Source organism: Staurois parvus, unplaced genomic scaffold (genome assembly GCF_062004578.1).
Source record: "Staurois parvus isolate SC_StPar_1 unplaced genomic scaffold, SC_StPar_1.0 ptg000054l, whole genome shotgun sequence".
NCBI lineage: Eukaryota > Metazoa > Chordata > Amphibia > Anura > Ranidae > Staurois > Staurois parvus.
In genome coordinates this window covers 75,485-96,299 of record NW_028317850.1, presented here as the reverse complement: position 1 = coordinate 96,299, position 20,815 = coordinate 75,485, and the positions used below count along the sequence as shown (strand labels likewise).

The 20,815-nt window shown below is 38.4% G+C and overlaps 1 protein-coding gene across 1 annotated transcript in view; it reads right to left on the bottom strand.

Moving 5' to 3' along the window:
• MYO1E (myosin IE) overlaps positions 1 to 20,815 on the bottom strand; it is a 143,653-nt gene that overhangs the window by 96,702 nt on the left and 26,136 nt on the right. The window contains exons 4-8 of the mRNA XM_089667664.1: positions 19,330 to 19,417; positions 17,783 to 17,872; positions 16,446 to 16,577; positions 10,705 to 10,839; positions 7,200 to 7,332 (exon numbers count right to left, since the gene is read on the bottom strand). Coding sequence (XP_089523790.1) covers positions 7,200 to 7,332; positions 10,705 to 10,839; positions 16,446 to 16,577; positions 17,783 to 17,872; positions 19,330 to 19,417 — 578 coding nt within the window. The remainder of the gene's footprint in view (positions 1 to 7,199; positions 7,333 to 10,704; positions 10,840 to 16,445; positions 16,578 to 17,782; positions 17,873 to 19,329; positions 19,418 to 20,815) is intronic.

Here is a 20,815-nt window from a genome sequence, read left to right as displayed (position 1 = left end):
GGTATGCGTCTATCAGCATGGCACATCCTGACTTGGCAATATTTGCCCACTCTTCCTTGCAAAAACACTCCAAATCTGTCAGATTGCGAGGGCATCTCCTGTGCACAGCCCTCTTCAGATCACCCCACAGATTTTCAATCGGATTCAGGTCTGGGCTCTGGCTGGGCCATTCCAAAAAAACTTTAATCTTCTGGTGAATCCATTCCTTTGTTAATTTGGATGTATGCTTTGGGTCGTTATCATGCTGAAAGATGAACTTCCTCTTCACCTTTCTAGCAGAAGCCTGAAGATTTTGTGCCATTATTGACTGATATATGGAACTGTTCATAACTCCCTCTACTTTGACTAAAGCTCCAGTTCCAACTGAAGAAAAACAGCCCAAAGCATGATGCTGCCATCACCATGCTTCACTGTGGATATGGTGTTCTTTTGGTGATGTGTGTGACAATTGTGCGCAATAGAGGCATGGACGCTGTACATGACAAGCCATCTTGTTAGGTCACGGCCATGTTGTCTCTCCTGTCCTCCCTCCTCCCTTTTGAATGGAATGTGAGACTAAGTGAACAGAGGTCAAAAGTGCCTCTTATCTACAACATAGCTAGATAAACTCCAGGGATGTAAACCACTAATTAGTCTGGTCCCAGGGGGTCTGCTTGAAAGCCACTTTCCTCTGCCCGATCGTAAAACAATAACTCAGACAGTCATGACCTGTTAGGCCATTAGAGCTGGAGTGTGCCATAAAAAGTACATTCTACATGAGTCATTTTTCAAACAAATTCATAAACTTCAGCAGGAACTGGGCACCTTAATATGAAGTACATATTCGGATAGGTCATTTTAATATGAGTCACATGACACCTTACATCCCTAGCTCAGCACCTACAAAAGAAAATAAGCAGTCTCTTTTATCCGGAGTGGTAAAGAAATGCTAAGCTTGGTATCTGCGTTCGGGAACAGAATTATAAATATTGATCTGCCAGTTGCTAGGATGCTACCTGTACATTGAAGGTTATTGACCTTCGTATGAACTTGTAAGGAATTTGGTCATAACCTTGGTTACCGCCTAACACCCATCCCAAATGAGATGATTGGCCATTTGTTCTCAGGAGACACCCCTTTGAGAAGACTGACAGGCTGGAGAAAGGGAGCTCTCCTTTTAACATCTATCACGAACTACCTAAGATTTGTGAGTCAAAGCAGCCTTTTGTTCATACGATTGGACTCTGCTCAAACCAAGGACTTTTGCAAGTATTCTGCCTTCTGAACTTCTCTTTTTTCTCTGTTTTATTGCTCTCTTTATATATTTGTTACATCTTTTTCTGTAAATATTTTAATTGCACCATTTTGACCTTTTTAGTAATAAATCCTATTTTCTGAAAAGTGTTGAACTGTCTTTAAAGCTTTTAATGCAAACTAAAGAATCCCTGTCTCTGAAGAGTGCTACTGTATGTAATAATCCTCTGAATACATCTGTGTGGTGACAGTGTGTTACAGACGCTTATACTAATATAGTGTTACTGCAAAATATATCCGGGTTTGGATTGCTTAATTCTGAACACAGCTACATTTCCAGTTATAAGAGGTTGTGCACACTTATGCAACCACATTATTTTAGTTTTTTAGGTTTACTTACCCCTCCTAAAAGATTTTAGTTTGTTTTTCAATTGAGTTGTACAGTTTATAGGTCACATTAAAAGGTGGAAAAAGTTCTGAAATTATTTATCTTTGTCTCATTTTCTTACATCACAGAAACCTGACATTTTAACAAAGGTGTGTAGACTTTTTATATCCACTGTATACAATTAGCCTTACTTACATGTAATGAGCTAAACAAATGTTCTATAAAACTCAGTTTCGTAAAAATTTTTTAAATTGTTCATTGAGATCGTGATCAAAATCAAAAGAGGTGTGAGTATATATATACACACCGTGTTTCCCCGATAAAAGACATACCCATAAAACAAGCCATAGCAGGATTTCTGAGCATTTGCGCAATATAAGCCATACTCCGAATATAAGACATAGTAATGGACGGGCAGCCCTTCTCATCTCCCCCATTGTGACAGCTGCTATCTCGGAAGTGAATGGAGAGGTTTCGGGCAGCCCCATCAACAAGGTCAGCTCCCAGTCATTCTGTCAGTGCTGCAAGCTGATTCATAGGGGGAGACAGTGAAGGCGTAGAAAGTGAACGTAAAAGTCTCCTCAGTGAAGCGAGGAGCAGGACGCTCTGCTTTAGGTACCGTATTGTGTGTCCTCAGGGGGAAGAAGTAAAGCTGTGCCTGCTGTTTTACTCAGCACTGTTGGTCTCTCTCCCCCAGCACCAACCAGCAACAGTCTGTGGGTCTCTCTCACCCCCACAAACATCAGTAAAGCTGCTGCTCCCCATACTTGCCATACGTACCACACTTAATAAAAATAGGACATCCCCTGAAAATAAGCCATTGTGTGTCTTCTTGAGGAAACAAATATAAGACAGTGTCTTATTTTCGGGGAAACACGATATATATATATATATATATATATATATATATATATATATATATATATATATCTCTGCATTGTAGCCCCATTTACTTAAAGTAAAAATAAATGAGAAGCTCTTTGTGAAAAATCATAGGTTTGATCAATGTAGAGCACTTCCCACATTCAGATATCTTAATGTTACTTTACAACTGCTGGACGTGGGTTAACTTCTGGTTTTGATTTAATTACCCTTTAAATGGGGAAGTAGAAGCATGAATATTAGAATGAAAAACAAAATATCTTAATACTTCCACATCTTTGAAATTTCAGATATTTATTAGACAAGACCAGGATATCTGCTATACATATGGATATCAAGGCTGCTATAGGAAGAAAAGACCATATTGTGGCACACAAAAAATAATTCTGTATTAACGGGTTTCCCATTTCACTATAAATACATTTTTGGTCTTCATTTCAAACAATATGACATACAATTATAAACATACGGTATATGTATTATATTTTTAGTTGATAACCATGCATAATGCTATATCAAATACATTCTATTAAACAAGGCAAATACAAAAAGACACAAAATATTCAGTGTAGCTGAATATCAGGTTTTATCACAATACATGCCATTTAAAAAGAACAGGGGACAATTCCTTCTGATATAAAATAACTTTGCAAATGATAAGCAGCCTTTACAGACAGTATGACGATGCTGATACCTTAAAGGAAAATAAGTTTCCACATTATCTACAGTTTATATAAAAAGTCTACACACTTCTGTTAAAATGTCAGGTTTCTGTGATGTTAAAAAAAATGAGACAAAGAAATCATTTCAGAACTTTTTCCACTTTTAATGTGACCTATAAACTGTACAACTCAATTAAAAATCTAAAATAATGTGGTTGCATAAGTGTGCACACCCTATTAAAACTGGGGATGTAGCTGTGTTCAGAAATAATCACATTCAAAATTATGTGAAATAGGAGTCCGTACATACCTGACATCATTTTAAAGTGCCTCCGATTAACCCCAAATAAAGTTCAGCTGTTCTAGCAGGTCTCTCTCGACATTTTCTTAGTCACATCCTACAGCAAAAGCCATGGTCCACAGAGAGCTACCAAAGCATCAGACGGATCTCATTGTTAAAAGATATCAGTCAGGAGACGGGTACAAAAGAATTTCCAAGGCATTAGATATACCATGGAACACAGTGAAGACCGTCATCATCAAGTGGAGAAAATATGGTACAACAGTTACCAAGAACTGGACATCCCTCCAAAATTGATGAGAATAAAACTGGTCTGGGAAGCTGTCAAGTGGTCTATAGCAACATTAAAAGGAGCTGCAGGAATATCTGGCAAGTACTGGCTATGTGGTATATGTGACAACAATCTTCCGTATTCTTCATGTATTTGGGCAATGAGGTAGACTGGCAAGATGGAAGACTTTTCTTATGAAGAAAAACATCCAAACCCGGCTAAATTTTGCAAAAACACATCTGAAGTCACCCAAAAGCATGTGGGAAAATGTGTTATGGTCTGAGGAAACCAAGGTTGAACCTTTTGACCAGAATGCCAAAAGATATGTCTTGCGCAAAAACAACACTGCACATCACCAGAAGAACACCATACCCACAGTGAAGAATGGTGGTGGCAGCATCATGCTTTGGGGCTGTTTTTCATCAGCTGGAACGGAGGCCTTAGTCAAGGTAGAGGGAATTATGAACAGTAAAATCAGTCAATAGTGGCACAAAACCTTCAGGCTTCTGCTAGAAAGCTGAAGATGAAGTTCATCTTTCAGCATGACAACAACCCAAAGCATACATCCAAATCAACAAAGGAATGGCCTCACCAGAAGATTAAAGTTTTGGAATGGCCCAGCCAGAGCCCAGATCTGAATCCAGTCGAAAATCTGTGGGGTGCTCTGAAGAGGGCTGTGCACAGGAGATGCCCTTGCAATCTGACAGATTTGGAGTGTTTTTGCAAGGAACAGTGGGCAACTACTGGTCGAAAATCTGTGGGGTGCTCTGAAGAGGGCTGTGCACAGGAGATGCCCTTGCAATCTGACAGATTTGGAGTGTTTTTGCAAGGAACAGTGGGCAACTATTGCCATGTCAAGATGTGCCATGCTGATAGACTCATACCCAAAAAGACTGAGTGCTGTAAAAAAATCAAAAGGTGATTCAACAAAATATTAGTTTAAGGGTGTGAACTCTTATGCAACCATATTTTCATTTTTTATTTTTACTTCCCTCCACCTAAAAGATTTCAATTTGTTGTTCAACTGCGTTGTACTGTTTATAGTTTACATTAAAAAAGGTAGAAAAAGTTATGAAATGATTTCTCGGTCTCATTTTTTTTACATCACAGAAACATGACATTTTAACAGGGGTGTGTAGACTTTTTATATCCACGGTACTTTGCATGTGCTTAATACTATCGCAAAATTCACCCATTACAGCATCATTACCATTGACATAATTACCGTTGTTTCATGAAGGCACCTAGGGAAAGTGACTGTTCCCATTTATAAATATGCATAATAAGTAAATACATGCCCATGTGAGGGCTAGGTTTGCACGCACAGAGATGCACGGGTATTTTGTGAATCCCTGTGCAGGCAGGCCCATTAATTTCAATTGGGACACAGCAAATGCTCACAATTTGACAGCCGTGTGCATGTGGGTGTATGGATCCGAAAGCGCATGGTCTGCGTTCAGGGCTGCGCACCTGCAAGGCTCTAAAACTGGAAGCAGCGGTTGTGTCCGTGTAGCTGCTGGGTCTTGACTGACATGAATGGGACTGCTTGCACAGGAATGAACGCAACACCTAGGCATCCCAATGCAGGCAATTGTGGCCCTCACATGGGTGTACACTATAGCACACCCATACGAACAAGGCCTAAAAAAAATAATAAAAAAATTGAAATATCTGGTATCATAATTTCATTTCATATGAAAACCGACTAGGCCAGAGACTTCAGGGGCAGTTAGATATGCACATGCAATCCAGCTGTTAAGAATGTTTTTTTCTTTCCCAAGTGTCTTAATGTATTCAGAACAGTAAAGCACGCTTGTTTAATAGAACATTTGAAAGGATGTCTGCACTCAGGATGCTGTAAACCTTTATGTAGGAGTATGGCAACATCATAAAAGCTCTTACATGTTTTGTACTGCATGTAATGAAAAATACTTTTACAGCACTTTTAATGTGCTGCAAGTATTGTTGATTGTGGATGGCCAGAACTGCACCTAGGGCATGCTTCAGCTGATATGCACGTTGACCTGGAGCGGTGTTCGATTGTGGTGCATGCCAGTATACGGCAGGAGGGGGGCTTCCAGAGAGGGCTCTCATGCTGCCAAACAGAGGTTTGGTCATATCAGATGATTTTACTATTTTCTCGGTTATCTGAAGACCAGATATGTCCAGTGGGGTTTGAAGGTGGTCATTGAGCTACTGTGCCTAACCAAACCAGTGAATTTCCATTGGGTTGGGCAATGCTCATCATCTCATGTCTACAGTCTTTAGCATTTTGAAAGTGCACCTGTGCCTGGACTATGGACAGTAAACTAGTTACATATTCTTAAACAGTACAATTGCTTTAAAACAAGCCATTACTCAACGATCTAGCTACTTGTACTGTAAAGTAACTTTTAAAATAACCTCGGAAATTACAACAAAACACTGTGAAGTCAGGTTTAACATCTTAGAAACACCTGCTGCTTGTTTATATAAAAGCCTGGTTGGCTGCCAAGATCTGATCTTAAATATAAAAGCTGAGAATTCAGTGCCTTTTTGAAAACAGCATTCTCCACAAAGCTTATAGCTATAGAGTTAATTTAGAATTGCTTGTTCAGAACATGTAAATACTTTAGTGTGTATAGTATGGACACCGGTGATTAATTTTTATGGATCGTGAACCTACTACCCAGGGGTCCCCAAACTTTTTAAACAGGGGGACGGTTCACGGACCTTCACACTGTTGGGGAGCCGGACTATAGTTTGAAAAAATAAATATGAATTCCTATGCACACCGCACATTTGTACAATATTTAAAATGCACTGTACACTAACGCACTGGACACTGCAATGCACTATACATTGTAACGCACTTGGCACCACCATGCACTGTACACTAACGCACTGGACACCAAATGCACTGTACCTGGTGTGCTCTACTCCTCTCCTGTTGCTCCTCTGGCTGCAACAGGTGAAATCAGAGTCTTCTGGCCGAAGACCCAGTGAGCAGCCTAGCTATTTGCTGGCCCGTTTTTTTTTTGTCCGGCTGGCTGGATAAATGGCTTTGGCGGGCTGTATCCAGCCCGCGGGTCGTAGTTGAGGGCCCCTGCTATTACCGGATTGTACTAACCTTATTGGGATCGCTAAAGAGAAGCAAGAGGATTATAAAAGAAAGGTCTCTTCCTAGTACCAGAAGTATTTGTTACCAATCTCATTTCTTTTGAGAGTAAGTGCACATTAGAAGTTTTCTTGCCTCTGTTTACACATCTGGAAGCCTGTCAGATGGTAGAAGCCTCTCCCAACAATCAGAGCATTTCCCACTAGATTATGTACGGACTCATAAAATTATAACTTTTTTTTCAAGACAAAAAAAAAAAAAAAAGCATGCGATGGTGCACTAAATCATAACTTGATTTAATCCAAAACTAAACAATCTGTAACTCACAGATGATACAACTACTTGGAGATTTAAGAAATACCTACACTCTTCACTCTCCACTGCTGCATAGTTGCCTTTTTCCTTGAAGCTAATATTGCCCAGGTGTAGAATTCCAGCTACAATCTGCAGCACCATAGCTTGCTCTTCTGCAAAAATTCCAATAACACCCATGGCATGCTATGAAGGAAAGAAAAGACAATTGATTTAGTCTCCATCTAAAACAATATTTTTGGATACCAATTTACCAGTTTTTCTCACTATGGAAATAATCTATTTGTGGCTATTGCTAACTAGCACTGCATTTCAAAAGTAAAATATAGTTCTTATATTTTAGGAGCATTGATATGTCATCATGTGAAAAAGTAAATACACTGCATGGTATTTGTCAACATTTTTTTTTTACATAACTGAACAGGCAAACATTAGATCTTCATAGATAAAGGTGATAAACTTAAAATGGAAAAAATTGCCTTTTCAAACCCTATTCTTTACAGCCAAGAAAGTTGCCATCTTAGCCCTTGTTTGATTTGCTGTTGCCATGGTGCTGTACATATCAGTTATAACACCAGCTACAGTACTGTGCAAAAGTAAGTCTTAGGCAGGTACTAAAAAATATTTTAAATTAAGTGTCCCCCCAAGAATAGTGATGTGCTGCCCCCTAGTGACCTAAAAAATACACTAATAATAAATACCCTCTTGAGCATCAAACCCAATGTGTAATAGAATAAATCTGTGAAACAAAAAGTCAATAGTAAATTAAAAAAACAAAAAACTAGCTGAGCCACTAAATCCAAAGTGAAACATATAAAAAATAAAGCAAAAGCAAGTAGCAATAAACACCTGGCCAGCCTATAATAAACACCCAGCTGAACTGAAGAATATAGTGTAAACAAAACCCAAAAAACAGAACAGTAGAACGTATATCAAAAATAACACACAATCACAATAGCAGTAAACACCTGACCAAGCTATAATAAAGTATATGTGGGAATACATTTAGGTGCTTGCAGCAGCTTATTATTTATTTGTGGCAGTGCATGCGTATTATATCCTTATTTTAAATTAAGAATGCTTTCATAAAGAGAAGTGTTCATAGCTTTTTTTTGATCAATTAACAATAAGGAAAGTAAATGAACAGAAGAGAAATCCAAATCTAATCAATATAGCATCAATTCTAGGTACACTTGCAAACAGTTTTTGAAGGAACTCAGCAGGTAGGTTATTGCAAACATTTTGGAGAACTAAGCACAGATCATCTGTGGATGCAGGCTGCCTCAAATCCTTCTGTCCCTTCAAGAAATCCCAGACAGGCTCAATGAACTTGAGTTCAGGGATCTGTGGGAGCCAAACCATCGCTTCCAGGACTCCTTGTTCTTCTTTAAACTGAGGATGGTTCTTAATGACATTGGCTGCATATTCATGGTCATTCGACAGCTGCAGAATAAACTTGGGGCCACTTACATGCCTCCCTGAGGGTATGGCATGATTGAGTGTCTGCCTGTATCTCTCAGCATTGAGGACACCATTGATCCTGACTAAATCTCCAACACTCATTTTTTTCACTTGTAAACCCCCCCCCCCCAAAAAAAAAAAAACACTATAAAAACACTTCTATTTGTAAATAAATAAAATTCTGAAGGCATTCTTACTTTACAGCATTTTTCACACCTGCCTAAGGCTTTTGCACCGTACTGTATTTGAAGGCCTGGACATTTCGACTGAGAACATAAGCAACTATGACAGTTAACATTCACAGCATACCTTGAAAGTAACAGTTTTGGGAATCTGTTAATACTATGGGTTTAGTTCCGTTTTAACAAAAATGTCAAAAGTGGTAAAAAAGTTAAGTAAACCCTCAGTCTCAGAAGCTGGTACTGCCTCCTTTAGAAAAATTTTATACAACAGCTCACCAGATTTTTATAAATCGACTTTATGAAATGTTGTGGCCACTGTTCCAAGTAAAATTCCTTCAATTGCACAATATTTGTGGGCTTCCTTGCATTAATTGCCTGTTTCAACCCCCCCACAGCATTTCAGTGGGATTCAAATCAGGGGGATTTGACTAGACCAAGCCATAACCATCTATTTCTTCTCTCGAAGCCATCCCTGTGGATTTTCTAGTATGCTTCAGATTATTATATTGCTAAAAGGTCAATTTTCAGTTTAACTTCAACTTTGGACAGGTGGCCTCACATCATATTTTTAAGCACACTTTGATGTGATGCAGAATTCATAGTTGACTTAATGACCATGTGCTGCCCAGGACCTGAAGCAGCAAAGCAACCACATTTTGGTGTGAGGTTTTTCTTCTCGAAATGCCATATTTGGTTTGTGGCAAACATGTCTATAGTAACTATGGCCAAATTAATGTCTCTGAGTCGTCCTTCCACAACACACTGTTTGCAGAAGACCTGGTATCTGCTTTAGGAGCAATGACAAATTGTACTCTTTCTGTATTGTTCTTTATGTACAGCAATTGCTTTTTCCTGGTTAAATTACCATACAGGTTGAATTGTTTCGATCTCGGATTGTAGATGAGTGCACTTTGACACCAACTGCTTTAAGAGTTACCTAAAGATCCCACACTGATTTTTTGGGATTCTTGGAAGACTTCTTTTAGCATCAACTGTCAGCTCTTCAGCAGTCGTGGACAAATTAGCAGTAGTTTGAAATGTGCCCCACTTGTAGATTATGATTCTTCTAGTAGAATCATGGAATTCAAATAAGTTGGTGACCTCTTTAAGTCCCTTGAAGACTTCTAGGCATCCACAGTCTTCTTTCTGAGGGTCTTAGAGATCTCTTTTGATCTTGGCATGATGGCATCAAATACATCAATAGCAAAGAGAACAACAGACCATAGATCTTGGTGGTTTAAGTTTGACAGGTTCCACGTGGCTACTCCCTTTAAAAGGTTTGAAAGATTGGTATCCAGTCTGGAACACCTCATTCTAATGTTCATGTATTTGAAATGGTGGTAAATGTAGGGGTGTACTTTTTCCCATATGACACATCTTTATTTTATGAAAATGAATACACCATATTAAATGTATATGTCGTTTGTTCAAATACATCATCTTCATCTGTAGGCAATGTTTGAATGATCCAGTGTTTGCTGGTTTAAGATGTTTTAAGTCAGTTTTACATGCATGTACAGTAATTCAATAGCTTACAATGTTGTGCAGGAACCTTTGATTGTTCATATTTAGCTGTTAATTAAAATCAAATGAAGGGATATCAACGAAACACTGCAATTGTACTAAGGAAATCAATACATTTTTAATGCTATGAATTTTATATAAGCCCTTGATCCCCTCATGTTTTGCATTGTATTGGTATTGTTCTGTCACATGTTCTGTCTCCCTTTGTAATGTACAGCGCTGAGCGAACTATTGGCGCTTTATAAATACTGTATAATAATAATAATAATAATATAATCCCGTGAATGGCTTCTTATATTTAGTAATTAACACAATTAACCCATATGAACAGTAAATGTATTAAAAGGCTACAGAAAGTCACTTCAGTACACAGAAAATACACATGCAGTACCATAGTTTCCTGAAAGTCTCTCTTGTCATTGATGTCATCCACTTTGTAAGATCCAGACTGGCTTAGATAATAGTAGTAATCGATGGTTGTTATGCCAAGGTCATTCCTTTGCTCCTTAGAAGCGCCTTCAATCAACTGGCAACACACAAATGTATACTAAACAGATTAGTTGAGCTCATATACTAACAAGCAAAAGTCCAAAAAGTAACTCACAGCAATCAATCACGTTACATAAAACTAAACTGTTATTGGTTGTTTTGTGTTACTGTCCTTTGCACATCATTGTTTTCACGGCTTAACTGAACGTACCTGATTTTGAAATATAAGCAGATAAGCATGTGATTCTGTTATGGAATTCAGATAATGTTCATGAAAATTGAATATTCTGCATTTCCTGTGAACCAACTTTTTTTTTTTTTTTTTGGAGGAGTAATATTTTGATTTTGCAGTTCTCCTGAAAGATCCGTTCAGGTGAAATTCAACCAAACTAGCTCTCATGTTCAACAACTGGAAGTAAGGATAGTGATAAAGCCAGAGTATACGATGTAGGCACTTTTAAAGTTGTCCATTAACCCCTTCACACCTAAGGGTAAAACAAATCTAAATGCCTAAGCACAATTTTGCAACGTTGACATATGTCACTAAAACCGTACATGTCATCACAACTACTTTGTCCATCCAGGTGAATTATACCTTGTTTTTCAGAACAAATTGGGCTTTCATTTGGTGGTAAATTTTAATGGATATCTCCTGATTTTTTTTTTATTATCAGAAAACTGGCCCAAAATAGTAAAAAAAAAAAAAAAAAATTTTTTCTTTAATTTAGCTGTGTGTTTCTTCTTACTAACATAACCTACCACCAAAGAACAGCCCAAAATAAATTCTCCAGCTCTTGGCGATTGCAGCGATACCATACATGTGTATGTTATTTGTACCTGTAGTACAGCCCAGAAACAATAGTGTGCATTTTGTTTGTCTTTTGTTTAATCTAAAAACACACTGACATGGACACCAATTTTTTTAAATCCTGACCTTTGACCCTGACCTTGACCAAAGAACTAACCCTGGCACTGAACTAGATCAAAACTTGATCTAGATATTTTTTCTTTATTTTATTTTTTTTTTTACATTTTTCCCTTCTATGACAGGAGTTCGAGAGATACAATGTATCTCTCGCCTCCATTCACAGCGCGAGAAAAAAAAAAAACAAGGGGGCCAGGCTGTACAGTGACTGATCACTGTGATAGCTGATCAAGAGGCTATCACAGCAATCATGTGACCCGGAATCGAGAGTCCCGGGTCCCGATCGATAGAACGGGACCCGGTGCTCTCAGTGACATTGCGGTCTTTGTGCTGGGAGCGCGCTGTGTGGCATGCTTCCATCATAAAGACAGGTACGCAAATATGCGGCCCCACGGAAATAAGCCCTGTTCTGTGAGGCCGCATATTTGTGTTATGTCGGTGTCAAGGGGTTAAAGAAGGATAACATCTCATACTGCTGTGCAGCACCAAAAGACAATATCCAGGTGTTAATGGTTTTGCAGGGTTCATTCACACTGCAACATGTGATGTACATTGATGCCTGTTGCATTGGAACAGATTTCAGATACTTTGTGCTGTGTTAAATTTTTTAAAGAACTCGACTGACTCAAATTTTTAAAATGCAGGTCAACACACACAAAATTCAGTATATATGTCCTTTCCCAATGCACTGCAAAGCATTGCACAAATGTCAATAGATTCTAAAGAAAAAGAAAGGGCTCTTTTCTATACATTTTACTTTTGTTAGAAAATGGTAAAAAATCCATGACAATGTATGCAGTGTGAACAAGCCCTCATTTTTTTACTACTTACAACATATGCTAAGGTTCAGGTAGGTTTGGTGAAAAAGGTGGACTTCAAGTGTATGTCTTTGCAAAATAAAATAAATATGCAAAAAAAAAAAAAAAAGCTACAAGTACTGAATCATATGGTTCAGGCAATTTGTTAGAAATCCAATGAGCTCCCAACATCCTGTAGTGAACATATGGTTAAAAAAAAAGGAAAAAAATCATTTCACTGATACTGGTTGTGCTGCCCAGTCTCCTGCCATGATGTTGTGACTAGCTAAAAGGAAAGAAAAGACCATTTCCTCTTATACAGCAAATTAAAAGCTGCCCATATGGTAATTTCTTTTCCACATTGCTTGGCTCCAAGGAACTCTGAGCTCAGTCCAACAGATTTATAAAAATATGTCATGTAAAATCAAAATGAATCATGCAATTGCACTGAACCTTTCAGATACAAAGTAAATGGTAAAGCAGCAAACATAATAAAAAAACCAAAACGGTGATACATTAAATGTATGAAGTGTAGGAAATATAAAGTGCGTGGACTAATAAAATCCACATGCTATGTCTACCCCCTGCACCTCTCCTGGCATTTCAAGGTCCCTGACAAAAGGCTCAATTCACAAAAGCATGAACACATAAGGTATTTTCATTATAGTGTTTTATTTGCTGATGTTTATGATGGAAAATGGATTTTTCTATCCTCTACCTTTAGCACCTGGAGCAGATTTCTTTACCACACACAAACACACATTCGGTTTGCTGAAACACCAGGCTGAGGATCTTTATACTAGTCATGTGACTGTAAATTTCAGATCTCACTAAACTGTAACTATTTTAACCTCTTTACGGCCACATAACACATACCGTATGTGGCATCCAGGAAATGGGCTTTAAATCTGGGAGCTGCATATATATATGTTCCTGTGTTTGTACTGGGGGCTCGGGTCTCCACTAACAGTCACAACCCAGGGGAAAAGGATCCCGATCACATGATCGCCCTTTTTTTTATCCTTCGAAAAAAATTAAACTAGTTCAGTGCTTTACCTAGCTTAGTGAAGGTAGGTGGCAGTGTCAGTGTAAACATCAGTCAATGGCAGTGTGTTTAGGTTAAAAAACAAAAAAACAAAACCCAAAAAACAAACAAAAAATACACACAATAAAATATGTACTATTGTTTCTTGGACCTACTATACACAAAGAACAAATTATACACATATATGTGGTATTTCTGTGATTGTCAGAAGTAGGAGACTTTATCTTGCAGGTTTTTTTGGTAGTGGTACATGGTAATAGCTTAAAAATATACAGCTACATTTTAGAAAACTATTTTTTATTTGATTTATGTTTAACTATTTTGGGCCAGATTTCCTTTGATAATAAAAATAATAATCAGGAGATAACCATTAACATTTCACACCAAATGAAAGCCCACAAAAGTTATAATCCACCCGGTACACTAAGTAGTTGTGATGATATGTACGAGCAGTTTCACCAATTCATGTCAAAGTTGCAAAATTGGGCTTGGGTGTTCAGGTTTGTTTTCACCGTGGTCATAAAGGGGTTAAAGAATGTAAAAAAAAAAAAAAAAAAAGTATCCCTATCCTGGTGTGTTAGGCTACTTTCACACTGATCCATGGCAAAAATGAATACGTTTTTGCTGTAAATCCGCACCAAAAATGCAATGCAGGTGCTTTTTGGTAGCCTTTTCCATTGAGTTCAATAGGGAGGTGCTTTTTTTTTTTTTTACCGCATCAAACCTGCAGCAAAGCAGGACTTTAAAAGACTTTCAAAAAAACGCACTGGACCCACAACTGATCAGAGTAAAGAGTTCCATAGGAATAAATGGTCACATGTATTTCTTCTGCTTTTTTTTAATGAAAAAGCAGAAGAGAAACAGATCAGTGTGAAAGCAGCCTTAGTGGTGTATTTACTGTACATTATTTTATCTATTTTGACATTAAACTTCAGATTTACATAGATTATTTCATGGCTTATCCACCTTTAAAATAAGAGTGATAAAAATAACTTTGTGAGGCAAAACAGCAATTCACAAAATAAGTCTGGCCATAGAATATTCTTTTTTTGATTAGCCAGTGAACTTATTGGAGAAAATTAATGGATTCCCACATCCACATGCGAGTTGGACTGAGGAATCCGAATATTATAGCACAGGGACAGACAATGGGACTCTTCTGCTGCCAGAATACACTGATAAGAGGCTGCAGCGCGCTGATCGAGAAAAAATTTCCAACTTTTCCATTGAGCGATAAGGGGCATAGATGGACTGATATGCAACCCGTCTTTGCTCTGCTTCGAAATATGGCCAGCTTAAATGATTTCCCCATCTAAACAAGATCTATGTTGTTAATTCAAACACTTTAAGAGAAAAGATCATGCGAGAAAAAAAAAAAAAAAAAAAAAAAAAAAAAAAACAGGAGAAAAAAATTACTCATCTACAATATTAAACAGAGCCAAAAAAAGGCAACCGATGAAAAGCATCGGTATTTGGTGAAGTCACCACACTAGTCCCTTCTGTCCATCGCTGCTTCTGTAATGGTGTGTTTGGTATTCTGGGTCTCTTCTAGGCAAATATAATTTTATCCTGCTTTTCATTTGAAGAATTGAGTAGGTCTTTCTTCCTTCTTTCCTTTTCAGTCTGTATATACTGTAAGTATTGTGCCTACTGGGCACCACTATATATCCCATGAGGCCAATTTGCAAACATCTCCAAGGTATGCTGGGCCCTGCTACATCCTATGAGAATTTACTAGAGGGAAGAACTGAGCGATCAGTGGCGTTTGATCGCTCGGTTCTCAGCCCTAGAGCCGGTGGGGGTCAGACGCAGCATCAGAGTGATGCTGCATCTATCTAGGCAAATATGATTAAAAAAAATTCCAATACTTCTCCTTCAATGCAAAAATGCGTTAAAGATAAAAACCTTCAGGCTATATAACCACTTGGCATACAATTGCAGTGCGGCCCCATTGATCTCAATGGACGAGTCTGACAGGTGGTACTGCCTGTCAAACTCTGCAGTTCAAATTAAAAATGCTGCGAAGCATCACGGCTGTGGCATGTGTACAGCCCTTTCAGGCTGTAATGTTAGAATTCCGCTGGGCAGCCGGGAAAACTATGGCTCAGCTTCCTGTTTTCAATGCATCCCCCCAGAAGCCAGTGTGAAAGAGTCCTTCGTTAGCTTTTGTTTATGAGCAATGTATGGATGTATGAAGTTAGAATCAGCATGTGAATATTAAAAGCCAGCATTCACATATTTTTGGCACTTTTATAAATTTGTAAATTTAGGACTAATTATGAGTTCCTGTTTCTACAGCTTTTCATGTTTTTTTTGTACATCATATTCTTTTCCACATAGTTGTCTATAGATAGTATCATTAATAATCCATGTAATGAATACATATTCTGTTTCCAAATGTGGGGTGATAAAATTCATGTCTTATTTTAATATCTAGTACTTAAACTGTTCTCAGACAAACAAGCGGATTGGATCATCAAGATGTACATGTCATCTGTAGACGTCGTTGAAATAACAGTATAATAATTAGTTTGCATTGTTTCATTGTACATTCTACCAAGCACTAGCTGCTGAAAGACTGGAACAGTAACATCTGTTGACCTGGGAGTATTCTGAAAACAATTCACAATGTTTAGAGGACATTAACACCCAGACATTCCTACTGACCGGAATAGCGGCCTCAATGTCAATAATCTCTTGGAACAAATCTGTTCTGATCCAGCAGGGGCGAACACAATTAAAAATGTGTGGCAGGGCTTTAGGAGTTTTGGCACATGCACATTGTATAATGTTTGTTAGAATTAAAAGCCTAATAGGCTATCTAGCAGCACTGTGGAATACATTGGCACCTTAAAAATAAACGTAAATAGTATTACCTGATAGAAAATGTGAAAGCTTCTCTCTCCTGGATTTCTCATCACCACCCGAGATTTTTCCAGTAAAAAGTTTGAAATTTTTCCTCCATCTGGTTCTCCCCCAGGGCTGAACTGGATCTCAAAGTACTTTCCCTATTTAACATGAGAATGTAAAACAATCATGTTGTACTAGATTTAAAAAAATCCCCTAAATGTTTAATTGAGCAATATGTACACAAAATGAAATGTCTAGTTAGGCCTTGTTCACATGGGATGTACTATAGTATGCCCATGGAGGGCTGTGTTTACCCAAATGGGGATGCACAGGTGTTCTGTGCAACTCCATACAGGCAGTCCTATTGATGTCTATTGGGACGCAGTGGCTGCACTAACAGCCAATTCTCCCAATCTGACATCCGTGTGGGTGCGTGTCGCCAAAATCACGCAGAGCTTCATGAAAGAGGTAAAGCTCTGCTGACTTCCATCATTCAATCATGTGAAAGCAAAATTTTTTTTAATTTCCTTGCATGTGATTGGGTATGCTTTGCAGAGTGAACTTTCACTTTTCTTAAGCTAAAAGGATAATTTTCTTGCAATTTCATTCATTTTTCCTCTGCTTAGTAAATCAACCCCTCTGTGTGTCTCTCTCTGATTGAAAGCTCAGATGAAACAATCAGGAAGGTATGTATGAGTGCTCCCTCATATTTTTGCTTGCATGTTCTACTGCAGCTTATGTTAATTTGCACTACAACCATGTGCCGTGTACACACATTATCATTTGAAAGATCAATCTAACACACTTTTGTGTAAAAAAAAAAAAAAGAAAAAGAAAAAAAAGAAGACATGCATAGGGGTTAATTTACTAAAATTGGAGAGTGCAAAATCTGGTGCACCTGCAAAAAAACCAATCAGCTTCAAGTTTTTTTGTGAAAGCTTAACTGAACAGGTTATTTAGAAGGGGATTGACTACCATGCACAGCTGCACCCGATTTTGCCCTTTTTTTTTTTAGTAAATCAACCCCGCAGTCTTGCAATGTGGTAAATAAAATGTGGCAGTCAATTTTTTGACCCATAGACATAAGAGCTCATTGAAAACAAATGGATACATTCAAAGCAATATGGATTGACATAGGTTGTCAAAAAAACAAAACCAACCCTCCCCCCCTCCCAAAAACCATGCACATAAATGTGTCCTTAAGGTTTTTCTCATGTAAGAGTTCTGTTTCCATTCAGCCCTTCACCATTTAATAATAATTTAACATTTACTATTGACAGAGAAATATTTCAATAGACAAAGTGCAGCTACATAATTAGAAGAAAAAAAAAAAAAAAAAAAAAAAAAAAGGACAGCAACTTACAAATCGGCTGGAATTGTTGTTCCTCACGGTCTTTGCATTACCAAAGGCCTCCAATAAAGGGTTTGATTGCAGTATTATATCCTTAACGTGCTACAAAACGTGAACATTTAGAAAACCATTATCAGACTTACTCAGTCATGTATTGCATGTACAAGCTCAGACAAATGCCAATATTTTATCTATAAGTGCAGAAGGAGTTGGTAACCTGCCATACACATGCGTCCGATACAAAGATTCATGTCCATGAGAGCAGCACAGTGGATAAATGGTTAGCACTTCCACCTGGCAGTACTAGGGTCATTGGTTTGAATCTCAACCACCGCACCACCTGCTTGGAGTTTGCATGTTCTCCCTGTGCCTGCTTGGGTTTCCTCGTACACTCCAAAGACATGCTGGTAGGTTAACTGGTTCCTAAATTGGCCCTAGTATGTATGGGACGTGTGTGTGTGTGTGTGTGTGTGCGCGCACACACACACACACATAAAAAAACTGAATAGTTGTCGCTATACAAGTACTTGCAATAAATAAATAAAATTACACAGGTGGGGGTTACTGTCTGGACAGGCTACAGTAGAGGAATCCAGAGTGATGTTTGAAGGTAAATGGAAACTAGAAGCTGGTGAATAAGGTATGAGGCTATGTTAATATCAATAAAGGGAGTATATGGGGGAACTATATATTCACTAGAGGATATTGGACAGACAAGGCCTGCAGGACTTTCAGGACAATAGAAACTAGCAACTAGCAACTAGCGACAAAGAGCAAAAATGGGAGTGTTATCCACTTTTCTGCTATGTTTTTATGTCTCAGATATTGTTACGTTTGTTTGTTGCTTCATTGGAAATATTACCATTGTAAGATTTATTGTCTGTATAATGCGCTTATTATGGGCATATAATTTAAAATTTTATATGCGATCAAACTCAGTTTACAGGTACAGAGTTTACAAGTATAACAGTAACATTTCAGATAAAGCTATGTGGCTATCAATTATCAGGAGGCCATACATGGTTCAGTTTTTGAAAAAAGATCTGAACCAATTTCCCTGTCCACACACTCAAAATGGATAGGGGAATCTTCTCTGTTGAGTCCTTGTATTCAGACAGAGGGACTCCCCACCATCACAATATACTGATCAGTGCTGCAGTTGATTGACCGCATGAGCTGATCACAGCAAAATATTCCAACAAGCCCGCACTTGAAAGGTCTTCTCATGTATGAGAGCAGCTGTACATGGATCAACATTCAGCCGGGTCCTGCTAAACTGGCCAAAGTTCAAACAGTGTATGGCCAACTTAACAGAGCAGGATGTCTTGGCTGTCCTATCAGCTTGGCATTAAAACATACCAAAACTGGAAAAAAAAAAAAAATGCAGTGCGCAGGACCAGGCTCTTCATGTTAAATTGTAACATGGCCTCAAAAAGTTACTAGCACACAAACCCAGATTAATTTTGGTTGAATCCATGTATTAATTCCCTCCGAAGCTCGGTTACATTCAAAAAAGGACTCCACCATCGGTAAAGAACAGTAAAGAACAGTTTTCTCACCTGTACTTTAGGACCACCTCCTGACACTTTAGAGATGTAGCTCATTATATATTTGGCTGCTACAGTCTTCCCGGCTCCACTTTCACCACTTTAAAAAAAAAAAAAAAAAAGTTGTAACATAATATAGACTAACCTGGAAATCACTCAACTCCCATCCTACTGTACACTGCCCAATTGAAACAAAAAAATCCCATTTGGAATGTGAAGTGATTTCCATATGTCTCCAATGGCTCCAACTTAGAAAGAAAGCCATGTATTTATATTTTATTAATTCCATCTCATAAGTGTAGGACCATCTTTAAACTTGTTGTAAACTGCAGACATGAAATATGAACAAAACATGTCCCTCTATAGTGTGTGCTTGTCTCAATTAAGGGCACCAAGTGTCATTTCTGCATGCTGCCTTGTTTTTCTGCTATAAGCACAAGTTACTTTTGACAAAATTTTCCTGGCACCAAAAGAAAAAAAAAAACAAAAAAAAACCCAACAGGGTTTGATTAATAACCTTCGCTCAGTTCCTATGGGCTGTGTGAAGAGGGTGTGATATTTCCTTACAACCAGCTCTCAGAGCTCTTCTCACTGATGTACAGTTGTGGCCAAAATTATTCAACCCCCACTGAAATTGAGTGTTTTGGCCAGTTTGACATTGCTTTTGATCATTCAGTCATCTTGCTTACATTTACATTAAAGAGGCACTTGTAGGTCAGACAAATATAACATAACAGTTATAATGAAATAACCACAAATGTCTTTTCTGTGCTCACAGCATTATCAGTTTTATTCAACCCCCAAGTGACATTCAATCTTAGTACTTAGTACAGCATCCTTTTACAGTTATAACAGCTTTTAAACGTGAAGCATAGCTTGACACAAGTGTCTTGCAGCGATCTACGGGTATCTTCGCCCATTCTTCATGGGCAAAGGCCTCCAGTTCAGTCACATTCTTAGGCTTGCGCACTGCAACTGCTTTCTTTAAGTCCCACCAGAGGTTCTCAATCGGATTTAAGTCTGGTGACTGCGATGGCCACTCCAAAATGTTCCAGCCTTTCCTCTGCAACCATGCTCTAGTGGACTTGGAGGTATGCTTGGGATCATTGTCCTGTTGAAAGGTCCAACGTCTCCCAAGCCTCAGGTGTGTGACGGACTGCATCACGTTTCCATCCAATATCTCCTGGTACTGAAGAGAATTCATGGTACCTTGCACACGCTGAAGCTTCCCTGTACCTGCAGAAGCAAAACAGCCCCAAAGCATGATTGACCCTCCACCATGCTTCACAGTAGGCAAGGTGTTCTTTTCATCATAGGCCTTGTTCTTCCTCCTCCAAACATAGCGTTGATCCATGGGCCCAAACAGTTCTAATTTTGTTTCATCAGTCCACAGAACACTATCCCACAACTTTTGTGGTTTGTCCACATGGCTTTTGGCATACTGCAGTCGACTCTTCTTATTCTTTGGAGACAGCAAGGGGGTACGCCTGGGAGTTCT